General features: G+C 39.2%; 1 protein-coding gene and 1 long non-coding RNA gene across 3 annotated transcripts; both read left to right on the top strand.

Moving 5' to 3' along the window:
- The first annotated feature begins 61 nt into the window (after positions 1-61).
- LOC127947365 (uncharacterized) lies at positions 62-2,964 on the top strand. 2 transcript variants are annotated; one of them, XR_008151280.1, is made up of 4 exons: positions 62-119; positions 745-875; positions 979-1,076; positions 2,319-2,964. It is a non-coding gene; the product is annotated as an uncharacterized LOC127947365 (long non-coding RNA). The 2 variants fall into 2 exon arrangements; XR_008151279.1 differs by lacking the exon at positions 62-119 and having other exon boundaries at positions 701-875.
- Positions 2,965-3,786: 822 nt separating this feature from the next.
- Positions 3,787-15,800, top strand: LOC127947487 (pyruvate kinase PKM-like). The gene is made up of 11 exons (XM_052544647.1): positions 3,787-3,904; positions 5,424-5,608; positions 6,475-6,566; positions 11,607-11,738; positions 11,832-12,018; positions 12,103-12,373; positions 12,466-12,616; positions 12,696-12,848; positions 13,645-13,811; positions 14,715-14,896; positions 15,387-15,800. Exons 2-11 carry the CDS (start codon positions 5,458-5,460, stop codon positions 15,491-15,493), a joined length of 1,593 nt encoding a protein of 530 aa, XP_052400607.1. The 5' UTR covers positions 3,787-3,904; positions 5,424-5,457; the 3' UTR covers positions 15,494-15,800.
- The last annotated feature ends 2,628 nt before the right edge of the window (positions 15,801-18,428 follow it).

Below are 18,428 nucleotides of genomic sequence, written 5' to 3'. Positions count from 1 at the left end.
CAATCAGTGTTTTCGGGATTACTAGATAGAGACAGGCAGGTGAGTTTTTATGAGGGCTGAAGCTATACCCTGCAGGATAGTGGCCCTGTAGGACCGGAGTTACCTATCCCTGTTTTATGGTGTGTTAAATTATGTTCTGTTTTGCTCTAGTCTATTGTGTTGAGTTTTGTTTTCTATTCTACATTCTGTTACCAATTATATTTATCTTTTCAGTGTTGTTTTCTATTTAGTTTTATTCTATTCATTTTTTTTATGCTGTGCTCTATTATATTCTTTTGTGGTGAGTTGAATTCCATTATGTGTTCTCATCGATTTTGATTTTCTGTTTCAAGTTGAGTTATAATCTACTGTTTTATTTCATTTCTGTTCTTTTATGTTAAGTTCTATTCTGTTGTGTTATAGCCTGTTATGTTGAGCTGTGCTTTGTTTCTATGCTACTCTTTTGTTTTAACTTGAATTTTATTCTGTGCCGTTCTTTTGTGTGGTGGTAATTTCTGTTTTATTCTGTTGTGCTCCATTCTATTTGCATTTTGTTATTTTGTGGCGAGCTTAATATTATTCTGTGTTCTATTCTATTCTGTTCTTTTGTGGTGCGCTGCATTCTATTTTATTATTTTGCGTTCTGTTCTGTTATTTTATGCTCTATTTTATATTGTTGTATTATATCATATTTGGATCTTTTGAATTGTGTTCTGTTCAATTGTTCTATTCTGTTGTGATTTGTATTTTGTTTTATTCCTTAAGGCAAATCACTAGGCATTGTGTGTTACACTTAAAATGAATTATAGGCAAGCATTACATCTTGGTAGATTCTAAAGCATTTAGATGAATTGTCCTGATGGGCCTCATTTCTCAAGAAAAACATCCTGTTTCAGGTATGTTAAGCTTTCAACAAACTCATTTTCATAATTTACCATTTTAACAAGAACTTTGAGTGGATAAAAATAGGTTGCTTTGTGACAGTACCTCATCATTTAGTCATTTCAGTGGGTGGGGAACAACACAGGACATCTGAAAGAGATGGATGTTGGTGGAGACCGTGTGAGAGATGAAGTGAGCCCATATATAAGGAAAAGGTACAGAGCAAAGGAGATCATGAACACACAATAACTTAGCCTCCCGACAGCTGGAACCATCCCATTTGTATCATGTTCACATAACACTAAGGGTGTTTTCTTTAGATATACATCTTTGCAATACAGATCGTACCAAAATAATTGCTTTTATAATATTCAAGTTATGCCATTTTTGTGATCTCAGACACAATATCCTGGCTTCAGGCACCCGGTAATGTTCATCCTAGACTAATGCAGGTACTGTAGATGTAGCATTAGCACCCACCCAAAAACTGCATAACGTCACTGTGTACATTACGAACTGTCAATGGGTTTTATAATTTTTCCAATGCAATGACATTTATACATTTTATGTGTGGCTTAAGTGCTCAAATATTTTTAAGCCAGTTTATATGGATATTTTTCTTATGCATACGGTTTTTATTATCTTGGATACTTTTTTAAATGCAAATTTCAACCAATATATTTTATTTTCATTCCATAACATAATTGACAAAGGGATTAAGAAGCAGTAATACTAGTCAAATCCTAAAATCGAAGGAAAATACATTTAAATAATTCAGTGTTTTAGTAAATAATTATATAGCTATTAAATAATCAAATAAATAAATAAATAATTTATAAAATAGTTAAATAAAATGAATTACCGTGAATGCCTCAATAATTTGTCTAATATCAGTTCTTAGTGGGATGTATAAAACGGCACATTTGTGCCTGCATATGCCCCAGAGACAAGTGAACTTCAATTGAAAGCAAATGATCTAAATTTAGCTCAACAAACCTAATCTCCCAATGTCTGGAGATACAAAAGACGAGAGGATGTGTCAAACAGAGTATAGAGAAGATAACTTCAGTACAAGAACAGTGCTGGCTCCTGGAGATGTAGATTAATAGTATGGTGTGCATTGAGAGCAGGATGTTTAAATAACCTATTATTTAGCCCATGTAAGTTATGAGCGAGGGTACACAGGTGTATCTTTCCCTTGCATCCTAAGGGGGCGGAATTAAGAGCTAAGAAAGGAAGCGAGGAAAGGAAACGTTGAGGATGCACTAATAAGAAATGAGAAGCACGCTTTGTGTCTCTAAGAGAAATTAATAAAAGAAAATAAAAATCTGATTTTACCACAGAATGTTCTTAAAGAATGCAAATCTTTCTGACAATTATAATTGTATAATATTTAATAGAATAATAATAATAAATTTTTATTTTCATATTAATTTACCACATTATACATGTTTCAGGTCCAACCTTGTCACTTGTCAAGGGCTTCCTTGAGATGTGCCCTTTGACATGGAGAACATACTGTACCAGAGGACAGAAATGGAGTTACAGCCTCCCTAGAAGTGAATCAAGAAGACAGACAACCAAGAAGCATCATGATTTACATAGCAACCAACATTTTTCATTCAACATTTAAAATATGATAGCTAGGGGGCGGAACTGTACAGCCTAATGTTAGACAGAAAGCTATGCATTTTTAAAGGTCATGTCTGCAACACGAGAAATACTTTCTAGTTTGCACATTGAAGGGTAAATATGTGTAGTGAATTTAATGGCAGACTAATTATGACAAACATTATTTGGATGTATATGCAAAGCGTCAGATGATCTGACCTTTCCTAGTCTGTGGAAATGGCATACAGGCAACATATCAAACAGAAGCAGCACTTCTATCATTGGCATCAAAGTTTCAGCTGTAGGCCTTGAGCTATTATTAGTTCTCCAGATGCCTGTAATGGCTGGTATTTATGAAATGACATGAAGGAGTGTTGAGAGCGTTTGGGAAAGTCATATGTTGGCCAACTGTTCTACTGTAAACAGTGCGGAGTGAAACTGAATCGTACAACATTTTAACCAAATGGAATGCCAAATTAAAATATTACAATATGGAAATCTGTTTTCATACAAGAAATTGTTTGTAACTTTTTTTTTGTTCATTAATTCCCAAAATGAAACAATTCACACTCAGTCCTTCATTCAATGTATCTAGTTCCCATGAATCTGCAGGTGGTTTTTTATTGGCTGAAGTAAAAAAAAAAAACATTTGCCAAGTGAAACAGTCCCCAATATATATCATACATTTGTAAAAAAACATGACGGATTGGTATGTACCTCGGTTTTGAGTCACAGTAGGTACGGTTTCGGTATATCGGGGGAAAACTAAACATTAAATTGCTGTTTTAATATTAAATATTGGTTTACTGAACAAATTAAATTTACTTGTTTTACAATTAAAATTCTCTTGCTACGAATGAAATTAAAGGAAAATGCTACGTGACATTTTTATTTTATTTTTGTCTTTCGGCATCTGAAACACTGATTTGATTGATTACATAAAACGTAAGATGTTCAATCATGTTTATTTCGACTAACTAGTAAAGAGGAAGGGATGATCGAGCTACAGTTTGAACTGAGGTCTGTCGCGCCATATCAACGTGCGTCAAAACGGCAGTTATTGTTTGAATTTGCTGGTGGGAGAAAAATGGACTTAACTTGAAAGACAGGACTTTGTTTCTTATCAATTATATATATATATATATATATATATATATATATATATATATATATATATATATATATACGTTCCACTCATGCAGTGGTTAAAACAACCATTTAATTGTTCGGTAAGTTACACACATGCGTAACACGAATACGTGTGTAGTTACACTCGTAATTAATATTATTAAAAAGAACTGTTCAGAACCTGTCTGAATGTCGGAGGAACACGCTGGGCTGAGGGAAGTAGTGCCGGTCAGTTCAGACTGGATAAGTTCAGACAGTGGCGGCGGAAGAGAGCAGAAGTTCCCGCAGGCGCTCATCTTCTGAGGTAAGTTTATAAGGCAGTGAACTCAACAGATCATTTAAACATTTAAACGTTAACTATTCCGAACTGAAAGCACGCTTTAGATGTTTGGAGACTCTTTTTTTTGTTGCTAAAATAAACGTATATTGGGACCATTCCTTAAATGTTTTTAGAAATATAACGTTATATATATATATTATGTTATATATATATATATATATATATATATATATATATATATATATATATATATATATATATATAATTATCCACTTAATTACAAAGTTACAATGTCATTTTCTGTCGAAAATTGAAGCTTAAACTTATTAATTTTTGCATTTAGTTCATTAACCAAAATCAGTTTAGTTAAAACTCAAGCATGTTTTGGTGTTTACTGACATGATAGTTCTTCTTATATTTATACACTATATTTTATTAGTTTGACAAGTTGACTTTTCACCCTGAGATCACAGTTTGCTGGAATGTGTGTGTGATGTGTGTGAGTGTGTTCAGTCATGCATTTAAACACACTCTTCCTTTCTGGCTCAGGCAGTGCTGCCAACGGCTCTAATGTACTCTTGTGAACCATGTGAAACCATAGGATAGCTTTGTGCAAGGATCAGAATCAAATTTAAATCATGTTCAGCCTTGTGAAAAGCAAGTGTGATTAATTGCATTGAATATGCACTTGTAGTGTACTTTAAATCTTAAAAGTATATTAAAAACTATAACTGCAAAATTAATGAAATAAAAAGTGTACTTAAAGAGTTACACTTTATAAACACAAGTACACTTTAAAAAATACTTTGTAATTATGTCATTCATTTTACTTTTACTTTAAAGTACTTTTTAATATTTTTTATTGTGCTTTAAAGAGGTACATTTATTTTGACTAACATACTAAACATTTAATGCTGGATGATAATTTGAACTGTAGTTTGTTATTTGTTTTTATATTTAAAGCTGATATATTTTATATAAGTGTAATTTTATCATTGCAAATGTGTAATTACAAAATCTAATCAAATTTCTAATAGAATTTAATAGAAATGCAATTATATTTAAGTTTATAATGAATGCTTGTCAGTACATTAAGCAGTTAACTTTAACCATATTTCAAAGACAAAAGAAATGACATATAGAGATGTGCTTAAGTCCTACTTAAGTGGGTCCAAAAGGCACTGTTAAGTTCAATTACTTGATTTTAATATAAATTTAAAGTGTAATACATTTTAATTTCATTGCAATTAACATACAGTTAAGTGTCGAAAAACTTTCCATTCAGTTTGCACTTAAGTATATTACTTTAAAGTTTATTGTTTCCATAATACTTATTATTATTATTTTTTTTAAATGCTAAAGTGGGCTTTTTTCAAAAGGGCATTCGTTTTGTTGGGAAATCTTTGTATCTTTGACATCATGACCTTTTGTGTGCAAAAAGAAAGTCAAATGTGTTTCCAAAGGCCTGAAGATAGTTAAAAGCTCAAAATAATCACTGTTCTTGCATAATCATGTAAACCTGCTTTGTCCAAATTTCTTCCAGGACTTTTCTAGCAGTCGCAGACACAACTCCAGCCATGTCTCAGACAAAGACTACGGGTTCTACCTTCATTCAAACGCAGCAGATGCCTGCTGCAATGGCAGAAACCTTCCTGGAGCACCTGTGCCTGCTGGACATCGACTCTGAGCCTACTGTGTCTCGCAACACAGGCATCGTCTGCACGATCGGTCCGTGAACTACAAACTTAAAGAAACAGTTCATACAAAAATGAAAATTTGCTGAACATTTACTCACCCACAGGCCAAGATGAAGATGAGTTTGTTTCTTCATTGGAACAGTTTTGTAGAAATGTAGCATTACATCACTTGCTCACCAGTGGATCCTCTGCAGTGAATGGGTGCCGTTAGAATGAGAGTCCAAACAGCTGATAAAAACATCACAATAATTAATAGTGATTCAAAAGAAAAGTAATTCAGACGTCTCCAGTCTATGAGTTGATGTCTTGTGAAGTGAAAATCTGTTTGTTTGTAAGAAACAAATTCATCAATAAGGCATTTTAACTTAAAACCTTTTAAGTTTTAAAAATTTTTGGTCAAAATACTAATCCATAATCTTTAATATCACTTCCCCCATTGAAAAAGTGTCCTGTTGTCCTCTCACAACAAAATCCACCAACATACTGTATATATATATGTATTTTGTTTACTGATTTGGCAGTGCTTGACTTGTGCATATTTCTCTACTGATTCAGACTGGAGAAAGCATTATTATGAACAGATGACTCCTACTTTAGCCAGAGGCAACAGTTTATTTAAAACATGCAACTTACTGCTTCACAAGACATTAACTGATAGACTGGAGATGTCTGAATTACTTGTGGATTATATGGATGTTTTTATCAGCCATTTGGACTCTCATTCTGACGGCACCCATTCATTGCAGAGGATGCATTGGTGAGCAAGTGATGTAATGCTACATTACTCCAAATCTGATACAATGAAGAAACACACTCTTTTTCGTTTTGGACGAACAATTCCTTTAATGCAAATTGTCTGTTAAAAAGTTTTCAATATTCTGTTTTATTTTAATGCAGGACCTGCCTCCCGATCTGTGGAGACACTGAAGGAGATGATCAAGTCCGGCATGAACGTCGCCCGTATGAACTTCTCCCATGGAACTCACGAGGTACACGATCTCATCCGTTCTTGAACATATTCCGTCAGCAGCTCATTAACCTCAGCTGAAATGGTGCACAAATGGATTCTTATATCATCAAGCAGTCTAATAATCTTGCAATAATTCTTCAAAAAGTTCTTCATCCCCTTAGCCAGCCTTGACATCCTGACCATCGTAGATCCTCCATTATAGGGGTATTTCCCTCGTGCCTCTTCAAATGTCAGAAATTGTAAGCTGATCTTGTTAGTCACTCTAATCTGTTTGGTCGATACATTGAGAAGAGTCACCATGGGCTTAAGCTTAGACTGTGCTGACCTCCCCCCTTTAAAAGTCATGGCTTTTTACCTTTTTTTTGCATGGCACCATTGCCACTGATTACTATATTAAGCATGCTATCATGAAGTGATGCTGTAGATATTTCTGTCTGGAGGATTGAGAAGGTCGATAGGTCATGTTCATCATTAACAAACTCTCTTCTTGTATATAACAAGTAAATATAAGCACACAGTTCATTGAGATTTCCAGTGAGCATTACTAAGCACCATCATGTGGTTATGAGACAGGTTAGTTTCTTTTAAAACTAAAACTGCTTTTAAAGTAGAAAATCAAGATTAAAATATAAAATTTTTGATTTTTTTTTAATTAATACTATACGTACATTGTATTGTAAATTAAAAACATGAGGCACATCTGGCATTTTTTTTTCAATTATGGATTATTTATTAAACTGTTTAGTTTATTGAAAGGAAATTTACATATAATTTACTATAAAAATGTGTATTTGTTTAAATGTATTTTATTTTCACCTTTATGTACATAAGAAATTTACAGTTTACATTTCAAGGTATTTATTAAAAAAATAATGGAATTACTTAATCTTTTTAGTTTAGCAAAACTTAATTTAAAATATTCTACTTTGTTATAAAATATTTTAAATATTTAGTTTTATTATAATATATAATATACACTTTATAAACATGCATTTATTATTTATTTTATTTGCATGAAAAATAATTTATTTATTTTATCATCCTATTTATCATCGTATAATTATTACTAACATGAATACTATTTTAATATTTGTTAATACTGATATTTATTTGAACCTGAGATCTGTCACGGTTTTACGCTGCCTGAAGGAATACGGAGTCGAGGATAAACGGAATAAGGTTTTTAATATATCCAACACAGGGGATATCCAACATGGAGCACAGAGGTAGACACACGTAAGTAGCAAGTGAGCACAAGTGAGCACAAGTGAGCACAAGTGAGAAGACCCGACAAAACAGAACTGAAGGACAAGGCTTATGTGCAACAGATAATTGGGGAAACACAGGTGGATGGAATCATTAACTTAACAGGGACATGGAACACATGAGGAAGATAATGGACACACCTGGGAACTAATCAAACACGGAAAGACAGAAACTGGGTCACGGGCAAAAACACATTAAATGAGTCCAGGTGTGTGACAGTACTCCCCCCTCCCGGTAGGTGCGTCCTCGCACCGTAGAAACAACAGGGGGAGACGTAGGTGGGAACTTGGGAGGAGGTTCCGGTGGAGGACGGACTTCCAGGAGGGGGCCAGCAGACAGGGACCACAGAAGGAGGAGCCAGGGAGGAGACGACGGAGGAAGGAGCCAGGGAGGAGACAGGAGCAGGAGGAGCCAGATGGTCCACCAGAGACCAGCCAGGACGGAGATCCAAGGTGGGGTCGACGGCGGGAGGAGCCATGGAGAAGGAAGGGTCGACGACACCAGGGGGCCGACAGGCGGAGACTGCACCGGTGGGTGAGGAGCCCAAGATGGAGCAGCACAGCCGCAGAGCCAGGGTGACGTCGAGGATCCGGAGGGCCTAGGTGGAGCTGAAGGCTCAGGCGACCAAGGCAGAGGCGGGGTCCTGGCAGACCGCTGTGGAGCCGGAGTGACCGAGGATGGAGGTGGAACTGGAGGGAAGGAGGAGCCTGACAGAGCCGGAGGGATGGAGTGACGAGGTGGAACCAGAGGAGTGGAGTCCCGAGTCGGCGGATGGTCGACGACTGACCAAGGTGGAGCCGGAGGGACGAGGGAGCCCGGTGGAGCAGGTGGGATGACAGGCCACGGTGGAGACGAGGGAGCTAAGAGCCAAGGCGGAGCCGCTGGGTCGAAGGACCGAGGAGGAGTCCAGGGCTCGGAGGCTGGAGGCGGAGACAGGGCCTTAACACGCCAAGGCGGAGCTGGAGACTGGCAGTCCAGCGGCGAACCACCGCGCCCCGATGGCGCGGACTGAGGGTGAGCTGCGGGACTGACTGGCACCAGCAGGGATGACGAGGAACTGGCTGGTCTAGGAGGAGGAGAGAGGAGAAGGATGGGAGGAAGGACAGGAGGATCAGGACTGGACGGAACCAGCGAAAGAGGAGTAGAGGGACCAGCAGGTTTGGGAGGAGGCGGGAGAGGGAGGCTGGGAGGGAATACAGGAAACACAGAAGATTCAGAGCTGGGCGGAACCAGCGGAGAAACAGAAAAATCATGGCTGGGCGGAACCAGCGGAGACACAGAAAATTCAGAGCTGGGCGGAACCAGCGGAGACACAGAAGATTCAGAGCTGGGCGGAACCAGCGGAGACACAGAAGATTCAGAGCTGGGCGGAACCAGCGGAGACACAGAAGATTCAGAGCTGGGCGGAACCAGCGGAGACACAGAAGATTCAGAGCTGGGCGGAACCAGCGGAGATACAGGAAACTCAGGGCTGGGCGGAACCAGCGGAGAAACAGAAAACTCAGGGCTGGGCGTAACCAGCGGAGAAACAGAAAACTCAGGGCTGGGCGTAACCAGCGGAGAAACAGAAAACTCAGGGCTGGGCGTAACCAGCGGAGAAACAGAAAACTCAGGGCTGGGCGTAACCAGCGGAGAAACAGAAAACTCAGGGCTGGGCGGAACCAGCGGAGACACAGGAAACTCAGGGCTGGGCGTAACCAGCGGAGAAACAGAAAACTCAGGGCTGGGCGTAACCAGCGGAGAAACAGAAAACTCAGGGCTGGGCGGAACCAGCGGAAATGGAGCAGAGGAAATGACTGGAGGAGGTAGGAGTGGGAGACTGAGAGGGTATACAGGGGAATCAGGGCTGGACGGAACCAGCGGGGAAACAGGAAAATTAGGGATTACCTCCATAGACCAGTCCATCAGATCCAGAACTTGCTCCATATGATCTTCAGAGACTGCATACAGCTCACCCTCAGTCGCAGGAGTGTGGGCAGGGCTTTCCTCCACGCCCTCGATCTCCACGAGGACTCCCACGATGCACGGTGTTGCCGGCTCACACACCTGGTCAGTCGTGCTCTCGAGATCCTGTTCCCTGACAGTGGATGGCTCGGGCTCTGCGGCTGCGGTGGGCTCTGGCTCCGTGTGGCGTGATGGTGGCTGGCTGATCTCTGGGTCGGGAGTGGGGCTGGCGAGGTCCTCTATGGGGCAGACGGTGAGAGGTGACCCATTTCTCGCCAGAGTCCACTCCACGAATGCGGCGAAATCCTCTCGAGGACCATCTTCGGACGACAACGCTCTGCATTTGGAGTTCAGGCTGGTGTTGTAGAAGGTGCAGAGCGCGCCGTCCGGGTAGCTGGTGGCATTAGCTAATAGGGAAAACTGTCTGGTATGGTCCTCGAGAGAACGTCCTTCCTGCTTCAGCAGGAGGATGAGGAATTCGGGACGATAGAGGGGATCCATAGACACTAAGAAACAAAAAGACTTTGAAAACACAAAAACAAAACGGAGGAAAAAAAACACGCAGTTTTCTATTTTCTTCTTTAGGTCGGGTCTTCTGTCACGGTTTTACGCTGCCTGAAGGAATACGGAGTCGAGGATAAACGGAATAAGGTTTTTAATATATCCAACACAGGGGATATCCAACATGGAGCACAGAGGTAGACACACGTAAGTAGCAAGTGAGCACAAGTGAGAAGACCCGACAAAACAGAACTGAAGGACAAGGCTTATGTGCAACAGATAATTGGGGAAACACAGGTGGATGGAATCATTAACTTAACAGGGACATGGAACACATGAGGAAGATAATGGACACACCTGGGAACTAATCAAACACGGAAAGACAGAAACTGGGTCACGGGCAAAAACACATTAAATGAGTCCAGGTGTGTGACAAGATCACTATAAATTCACCATATTTAAGATTTAATCCTTTCTTATCTGAAATTCGTAATCTGTAACAATACAACACTATCCTTTTATTTGATTGAACTGTAAATTATATTTGTTACTCATTTGAATAATTCACTTTTTTATTATTAATATAACATTGTGACGCTTTATACATGTTGTGATATGGTTGTGAAGTGACTGTCTTGTTATTTGCTTACAAACGGTCTGTAATCAGAGAGACAACAGCCAAAATTTTGACTTAACTATGAGCAAAGCTGTCGGATAAGTAATGTTTATTCACTGAAACGAACAGTTTGAGAAGAGAAGCAGTCAAATGTTGCTGTGAGTCACTGGAAACATAACCTGTCTCTCTCTAATCTCTCTCTGATTCTATATATATACTCTCAGTCTCTGCCTCGTGTCTGCGATTGGACAGACAGGACAGAGACTATCACGTCGACTGAGCTGAAGACTTTACAGCAAAAAGACATGTTCACTTTGTTCTTTTGACTTCGCACCATCGTGTTCAGTAGTTTTACAGGTCTCAGAGCTCACGCTGCCAATCGATGAAACTTCATTCTGAGAGCAAGAATCAGCGTACAAGCAGAACAAAGAAGAAAAAATAGTCTAAAAACAGTTTTTAATGTTTCTAAAGGACAAAAATGGTCCCATACATTGATGAAATGATGAAGTTGAGTTGGCTTGAGATCTTGAATTACAAGAAATAATAGAATAGAATTTATAAAATTTTATTACAATTATTCAGTATTAGCCACTTTTGTAAATTTTTCATATTCCTGCTTATTTGCCCTGTTTGTACATTTAGATTACATTATCTTATGCTCATTTACAGTTAATATTTAAAACATTTAAATATTGCACACTCAATTTCGCTGTAAATAACCTTTCTATGCAGTACCATGCTGAGACCATCAAGAATGTTCGTGAAGCCACTGAGAGTTTTGGAGCTGGCAGCATTGAGTACCGACCTGTGGCCATTGCTCTGGACACCAAAGGCCCTGAGATCAGGACTGGACTCATTAAGGGCGTAATGACAGCGTCTTGTTTTCTGAGGTCCTTTTTAAAATTAGAAACTCTGTTTTAGAGCTTGTCTTATTTCTCCTGAATGTGGTTTCTTCAGAGTGGCACTGAGGAGGTCAAGCTCGTTAAAGGTAACATGATCAAGCTCACTCTGGATGACAACTTCAAGGACAACTGCGATGAGAACATGCTGTGGCTGGACTACAAGAACATCACAAAGGTGGTGCAGCAGGACAGCCTTGTTTTCGTAGACGATGGCCTCATTTCACTCAAGGTTAAGGAAATCGGTGAGGTCCAAGTTCAAGTTCAGTGAATCGCTCTTATCTTACCCACATCATATTTTCAAGCCCCTTAAAACATCACTGTTCCAGGTTCTGATTTCCTGAACTGTGAGATTCAGAACGGAGGCATGTTGGGCAGCAAGAAAGGAGTGAATCTGCCCGGGGCCAGTGTTGACCTGCCCGCAGTGTCTGAGAAGGACATTCAGGACCTTCAGTTCGGTGTGGAGCAGAACGTCGACATGGTTTTTGCCTCCTTCATCCGCAAAGCTGCTGATGTGCATGCAGTCAGGAAGGTGCTCGGAGAGAAAGGCAAGGACATCAAGATCATCAGCAAGCTGGAGAACCATGAGGGTGTGCGCAAGTGAGTGATAATATAAATCAAAATGTAACAAATAATAAACAAATAATTATATCTTACAGAATTTCTTTATTTGCACTTCTTTATTTGTGTAGATTTGATGAGATCCTGGAGGCTAGCGATGGTATCATGGTCGCCCGTGGAGATCTGGGTATCGAGATCCCAACGGAGAAGGTGTTCTTGGCTCAGAAGATGATGATTGGCCGGTGCAACAGGATTGGTAAACCAATCATCTGCGCCACACAGGTTAGTACAGATACCATGCAGAAGCGAATGAGCTGGCTCAGTTCAGTCAGCATGAACTGACTGTCTCTTTGACTGACAGATGCTGGAGAGCATGATCAAGAAGCCCCGCCCCACCCGTGCCGAGAGCAGCGACGTGGCCAATGCCGTGCTCGACGGTGCCGACTGTATCATGCTGAGCGGAGAGACCGCAAAGGGTGAATACCCTCTAGAGTCTGTGCGCACGCAGCACCAGGTACCATCGAGACCGCCTAAGCAGAACATTCATGTAATCTCATCATAGAACTCCAAAAACACATCTAACAGAATTAAACACTAGCTAAATACTAATGCTATTGCTGTAATTGTACTGTTTAAAAAGAGTAGTTATTATGGAAATAATAGACTTTAAAATTATATAATTCTTAATAATATACAGTCACTTGCTCACCAATGGATCCTTTGCAGTGGATGGGTGCCGTCAGAATGAGAGTCCAAACAGCTGATAAAAACATCACAGTAATCCACACGACTCCAGTCCATCAATTAACGTCTTGTGAAGTGAAATGTTCTGTGTTTGTAAGAAACATCATTAATAAATTTTAATTTCAAATCATTTCTTTCAGCTTAAAGTTGTTAATTGATAGACTGTTAACTGTCAATTCATAGACTGTCATGATGTAGATTACTTGTGGATAACTTGTGTTGTTCAGCTGTTTAGACTTTCATTCTGACGGCACTCATTCATTCTGACGGCACCCACTTTACGTCAGAGGAAGTGACGTAAAGCTAAATTTCTCCAAAACTGTCCACATGAAGAAACAAATTCATCTTGGTTGGCCTGAAGGTTCTCGCATGTTTTTGAGAACCTGCAACACATCTTCTCTCACTATCAGCAAAGTTTTTTTTTAATCATTGTCAAACATAATAGAGCTTCCATCATAATAAGGAGTGTTGTTATCAGTGATGTTATCAGATGGTAATACTGTGATATATACGATGGCAATACAATAAGAAGGTTCTTGTTTCCTCATTTCTTCATGTTGCGTCAGATCGCCCGTGAAGCCGAGGCTGCTATGTTCCACAGGCAGTTATTTGAAGAGCTTCGCCGTATCACCCATCTGACCCGTGACCCCACTGAGTCCGTGGCCATTGGTTCAGTGGAAGCTTCCTTCAAGTGCTGTGCCAGTGCTATCATTGTGCTCACCAAGACTGGCAGGTCAGAGACGCTCTCAATAACCCTAAAGGCTTACAGTGGCATTTACACACACACACACACTTGGTTCTAATATTAGGTACAGTGACCTCTACTCAGTGTCGTGTACATGAGAACATATGTACAGTATGCACTGTAAGATGCACATCTTCTTATGCCAGTTTAGAATATATTTAATACTTAATTTGATCATTTGTGTAGAGTTAGCTGCATTTTCTCACTGTCTCTCCTTCACTCTCATATATTATGCGTTTTGCCCTGTGGCTGATCGAAATGCATCTCGTTGCTCCGAGCGAGACAGTCTGACCTTTGCAGGCCTGAACCTTGACATTTCATAGGCTACTTTAAACTCCTTATTCACTTGTCCCACAGTAGGTTGCAGAGAGGCAAACGTGCACCCTCACTGGGGCTTGTATGCAGGAGTACGTTTTTCTTGCTCACTCCAACCAGAGCAAATACAATTTCAAGCTAGCATTTGCATGTTATCTATTTATTGCATGTATGTCTGGAATACTTGATTCTGATTGGTCAGTTGCATCAGTATATTGTTATGTATTTTGCATAATGGCAGCTAAATGATATATTTGACAGTTTTGATGCATAACTATGTTAGTTTTATGCCTCTTACGAACCTCAGTCACTTATTAAAATGACTCCAACTTTTTATGTATTTGGTAGGAAGCCAAATTAAATGCGATCATGTGACTGTACACATTATCCTAAGCCAATTATTAATGTAAAATAAAACTTTAAACGTTTTTAAAAAGTTATATTTATATACTTATTTTTTATTTTGTCCATTGTCAAAATTATTCCATTATGCTCTGAATTAACTCTTATTATTATTATTAGTTCTATAATAATTCTGTTCTAATATTTTGTCTCATCCTGTCTTTGTCTCCTCAGGTCTGCCCAGCTGCTGTCCAGATACAGGCCACGTGCTCCTATCATGGCGGTGACCCGTAACGGCCAGACAGCCCGGCAGCTGCACCTGTATCGCGGGGTCACCCCCATCCTCTACACCAAGCCTGCTAATGATGTCTGGGCTGAGGATGTGGATCTACGTGTCAGCTTCGCCCTGGAGATGGGTAATGAGACATCTAGAGAAGTCTAGCACTTCATCTAGTGTGGCACACTAACAGATGCATGCTGAATTTTTTTTTTTTTTGATCCACTGAACGTTGGTGTGCATGCTAATATAGTAAGCATTTTTGGTGTAAACAGGCCTTTAAAGATTATTTACGCCAAGTATGATAAGTTTGCTTGAATGGGGTGTGTGGAAGTATGCAAATAAGTATGTTGACAGGCAGGTAGTTCAGCCTATCGTAGCCCTCGGACCGAGGAATATAATTGGACGAACATTTTATGGTCCTACATCTTCCACAGAGAATATAAATACATTTAGACTTTCAATCACCATAACAAAAAATGTTTTTGAACCAAATCACCGACCCTGCCTTTAATATAAAACATGGGTTTTAGATGGGATGAAGACTGTTTGATAATCACATATCAGACGCTTAAACCATAGCCCTTTGTACTAGAGTTATTATTTCCATCTTCCATTTTGATTTTCAGGCAAAGCCCGGAAGTACTTCAAGTCTGGCGACGTTATCATCGTTGTCACAGGCTGGCGTCCAGGATCTGGCTACACCAACACCATGCGCATTGTTGTGGTGCCTTGAGCTCAACCTCATGAACTGTACCCCACACCCCCGGCGCCCAGGATGTTTTCACATGCAAACATTTTGTCAGCTGTTAGACAAAAATAGACAAAAATAGACTCGTGGTGTGGCTCATATGCTTAAACTTGCATCAACCCCTTTGAATCCCTTTTCATACCACCAGAAAATTATTTTCATCAGCGCTGTACTGCATGTGTCTACAGTGAACTTTTTGTATTCTGAGACATTGTGGAATTCCATTATTTTGTCCTGTATTTTTTGTTGTTTTTCTTGTTGAAACGATTAAACAGCATATCAGTTTTGTTCACTGTTGGTGTTTTTCATACCGTATGTACTGCAGTCAAATGTATATCCCAAATAACGCCACCCCGTGGACCACATTGAAAATACAGAATCTCGACAATCAAGTCAATCCAATGTCTTTTTTCCTTCTTCTTCTTTTCTTTTTTCTTTTTTTGTTTAAACCTGTTAACTGTCACTCACGTTTTTGAAGATAGACTTGAATGTGCATGATACAAACATATTTTTTTATAATTCATGACTGAAAACATTTTGTAACATGATTTTGATGTGCCATTTACATGGTAATGCAATGTCTGATTTTAAAATGGGTTTTGAAGGATGAATTTTGAGATTTTATGTTTTCAAGTGATATATAACTTCTGATGATTTCTAAAATGTGATAGAGAAAAAGGCAACGAGGAAGTCTTATTTTTAAACAAAGGTCAAAGCTCCTTTTGTAATGTAGATTTCTGAGGGTGCACTCTTATCATAAATTCATCTATTACTTTTCCTACATAATTTTTAACAAAAAATATTGGTATAATATATATTTGGGAGTCTTAGACCTTTCCAACGATATATAGTTTGTCAAGATTAGATTAGATTTGATTGTAATATAGTATAGTCAACGTAGGCGTCCCGTATACGGGACGGGGTGACATTTAACAGGTTAAACTCACCTGATTCCAATGGATATTTAATATTTTGAGATAAATTATTTTGTAATTTGTGCTACATGCTTAGCCATACGCACATTTAATAACTTGGATTAGAAAGCTCTGATTTATTTGCTTATCAATGTCTCTAGTCCATTAGCTGTAATATTCAAAATTACCCCTGGAGAGCAAATGGAAGATAATTTAATAATACGTTGAAGCTTTAAAATGACCACTAGGGGTCAGTGTGTAATTGGAGATCCAAGTCACTGCATTGCACATTATTAAAAACCAAAAGGCAAGCGTTCATAATTTATTTATTTTATTTATTTAATTCATTTGGATAGCGAAAAGACACTATGCAGATACCATGAGTATTCCTCCTGGAGTGTGAACAAACCTAAATAAAAACGTATCATCTTTGCAGGAGCTGTTCGGATGCGGAGTGATTCAGCAAGTCCTGACGCGCAATTAAAATTCATAACACACTGGGTAACTTTAAAGTAAAGTTTCACAAGAGCCTACAATAAGGGCAAAATTCATCATCAGGTTTCATACCCTACTTAAGGATCAATTTTGCATTAATATAACGGGATCACACTGTAATTAGCAAGGCTTGCTGTCTGGGTGTACCTTGGCTGCATTGTCAGAGCGACAGGGATCAGCTGGTCAATTTGTATGCAAATAAGCTGAGGCTTAGCCAGGCTTTGATTCGCCAGCAGGGCTCGATGACATCAAGCAGCTATGAGTGGAATTCTTTCGAAGCATCAGCTCCAGTGCGGAGACAAAGTGTAGCTGCCATAAACGTCATTTCAGCCTTTGGTGTGTTCTGCCAGCACTCCTTCACAAGCCATCTCTGCTTGGTTTCACCAAAGGAAGAACAGTACTTCTCTGGTGAGCGCTAGATCTGAGCGAAACACAGATCAGATGCTCTGTTTCGCGATGAGACTGGTTTAGTGGGGGATGGAGAGCAGGACAGTGATCCACTGCTGTCTCGGGGAAGTGAGCGATACCATCTCAGTTCCCCACTGGAGCAACAGAAAGTGTCAGAATCAGGGCTCAATAACTGGGAGAACAGTGCATTGGATTTTCAAGGACGCGACCTTGTGATTCTCTCCTTCTGTGGCAGTGTTACATTAGCCATGCGCTCGAGATGATGTTTGAATGCCCGAAAAGCAAATTAGGGCTGTCGATTAAACATGTTAATTGAATCACAGTAGCCTAATTCTATTTAATTTATTATACTTTATAGTAATGAACTATTATTAAAATATATCAGTATTCACTTTATTTTTCAACGCAGAAGCAAGCGATTTCCTGTGAGTGTGCGAGACTTCCGCTTCATTATTAGCCGCTGTATGTAAACAACTCGTAGAATGACTAACATAAAGGCATTTGTGCTGCAAACCAGTATGCAAATTTGCTGAAAATTGACTCACCCTCAGGTCATCCTTGATGTGGATGAGTTTGTTTCCTTGTAAGAACAGATTTTGAGAAATTTAGCATTACATCACTTGCCTGCCATTGGATCCTCTGCAGTGAACGGGTGCCGTCAGAATGAGCTGATAAAAATATCACAATAGACATATTAAATAATCCACAAGTAATCCAGACCGCTCCAGAACATCAGTTAACATCTTGTGAAATACTGCATCAAAGGCGTTTTTAAATGTAGATATATTTTCTATAAGCAATATTGCTTTCTCTAGTGAAAAAAGTCATATGGTCTGAATCAGGAGAGAAAAATGCAGAAATCAACCACTATTTACAAGTGAAAACAGTCCAAAAAAGTTAAAATGCCTTAATGGTGGATTTGTTTTTTCAAACACAAGATGTTAAACAAATAGAACTGTATAGATAATTTGTGAATTACTGATTTTATCAATGATTTGAACACTTATTCTGACGGCACCCATTCACTGCAGAGGATCCACTGGTGAGCAAAAGATGTATTGCAAAATTTCTCCAAATCTGTTCTGATGAAGAAAAATACTACA

Source organism: Carassius gibelio, chromosome A25, assembly GCF_023724105.1.
Source record: "Carassius gibelio isolate Cgi1373 ecotype wild population from Czech Republic chromosome A25, carGib1.2-hapl.c, whole genome shotgun sequence".
Lineage (NCBI taxonomy): Eukaryota > Metazoa > Chordata > Actinopteri > Cypriniformes > Cyprinidae > Carassius > Carassius gibelio.
The sequence above is the reverse complement of the archived record's forward strand: the minus strand, read 5'-3'. Positions and strand labels throughout refer to the sequence as shown.

Excerpts from the sequence above, each read along its gene's own strand:
- LOC127947487 (XM_052544647.1), top strand. The coding sequence starts at position 5,458 with ATGTCTCAGACAAAGACTACGGGTTCTACCTTCATTCAAACGCAGCAG. Across the intron at positions 6,567-11,606 it reads TCTCCCATGGAACTCACGAG|TACCATGCTGAGACCATCAA; the intron begins GTACACGATCTC and ends CTTTCTATGCAG. Across the intron at positions 14,897-15,386 it reads CAGCTTCGCCCTGGAGATGG|GCAAAGCCCGGAAGTACTTC; the intron begins GTAATGAGACAT and ends TTTGATTTTCAG.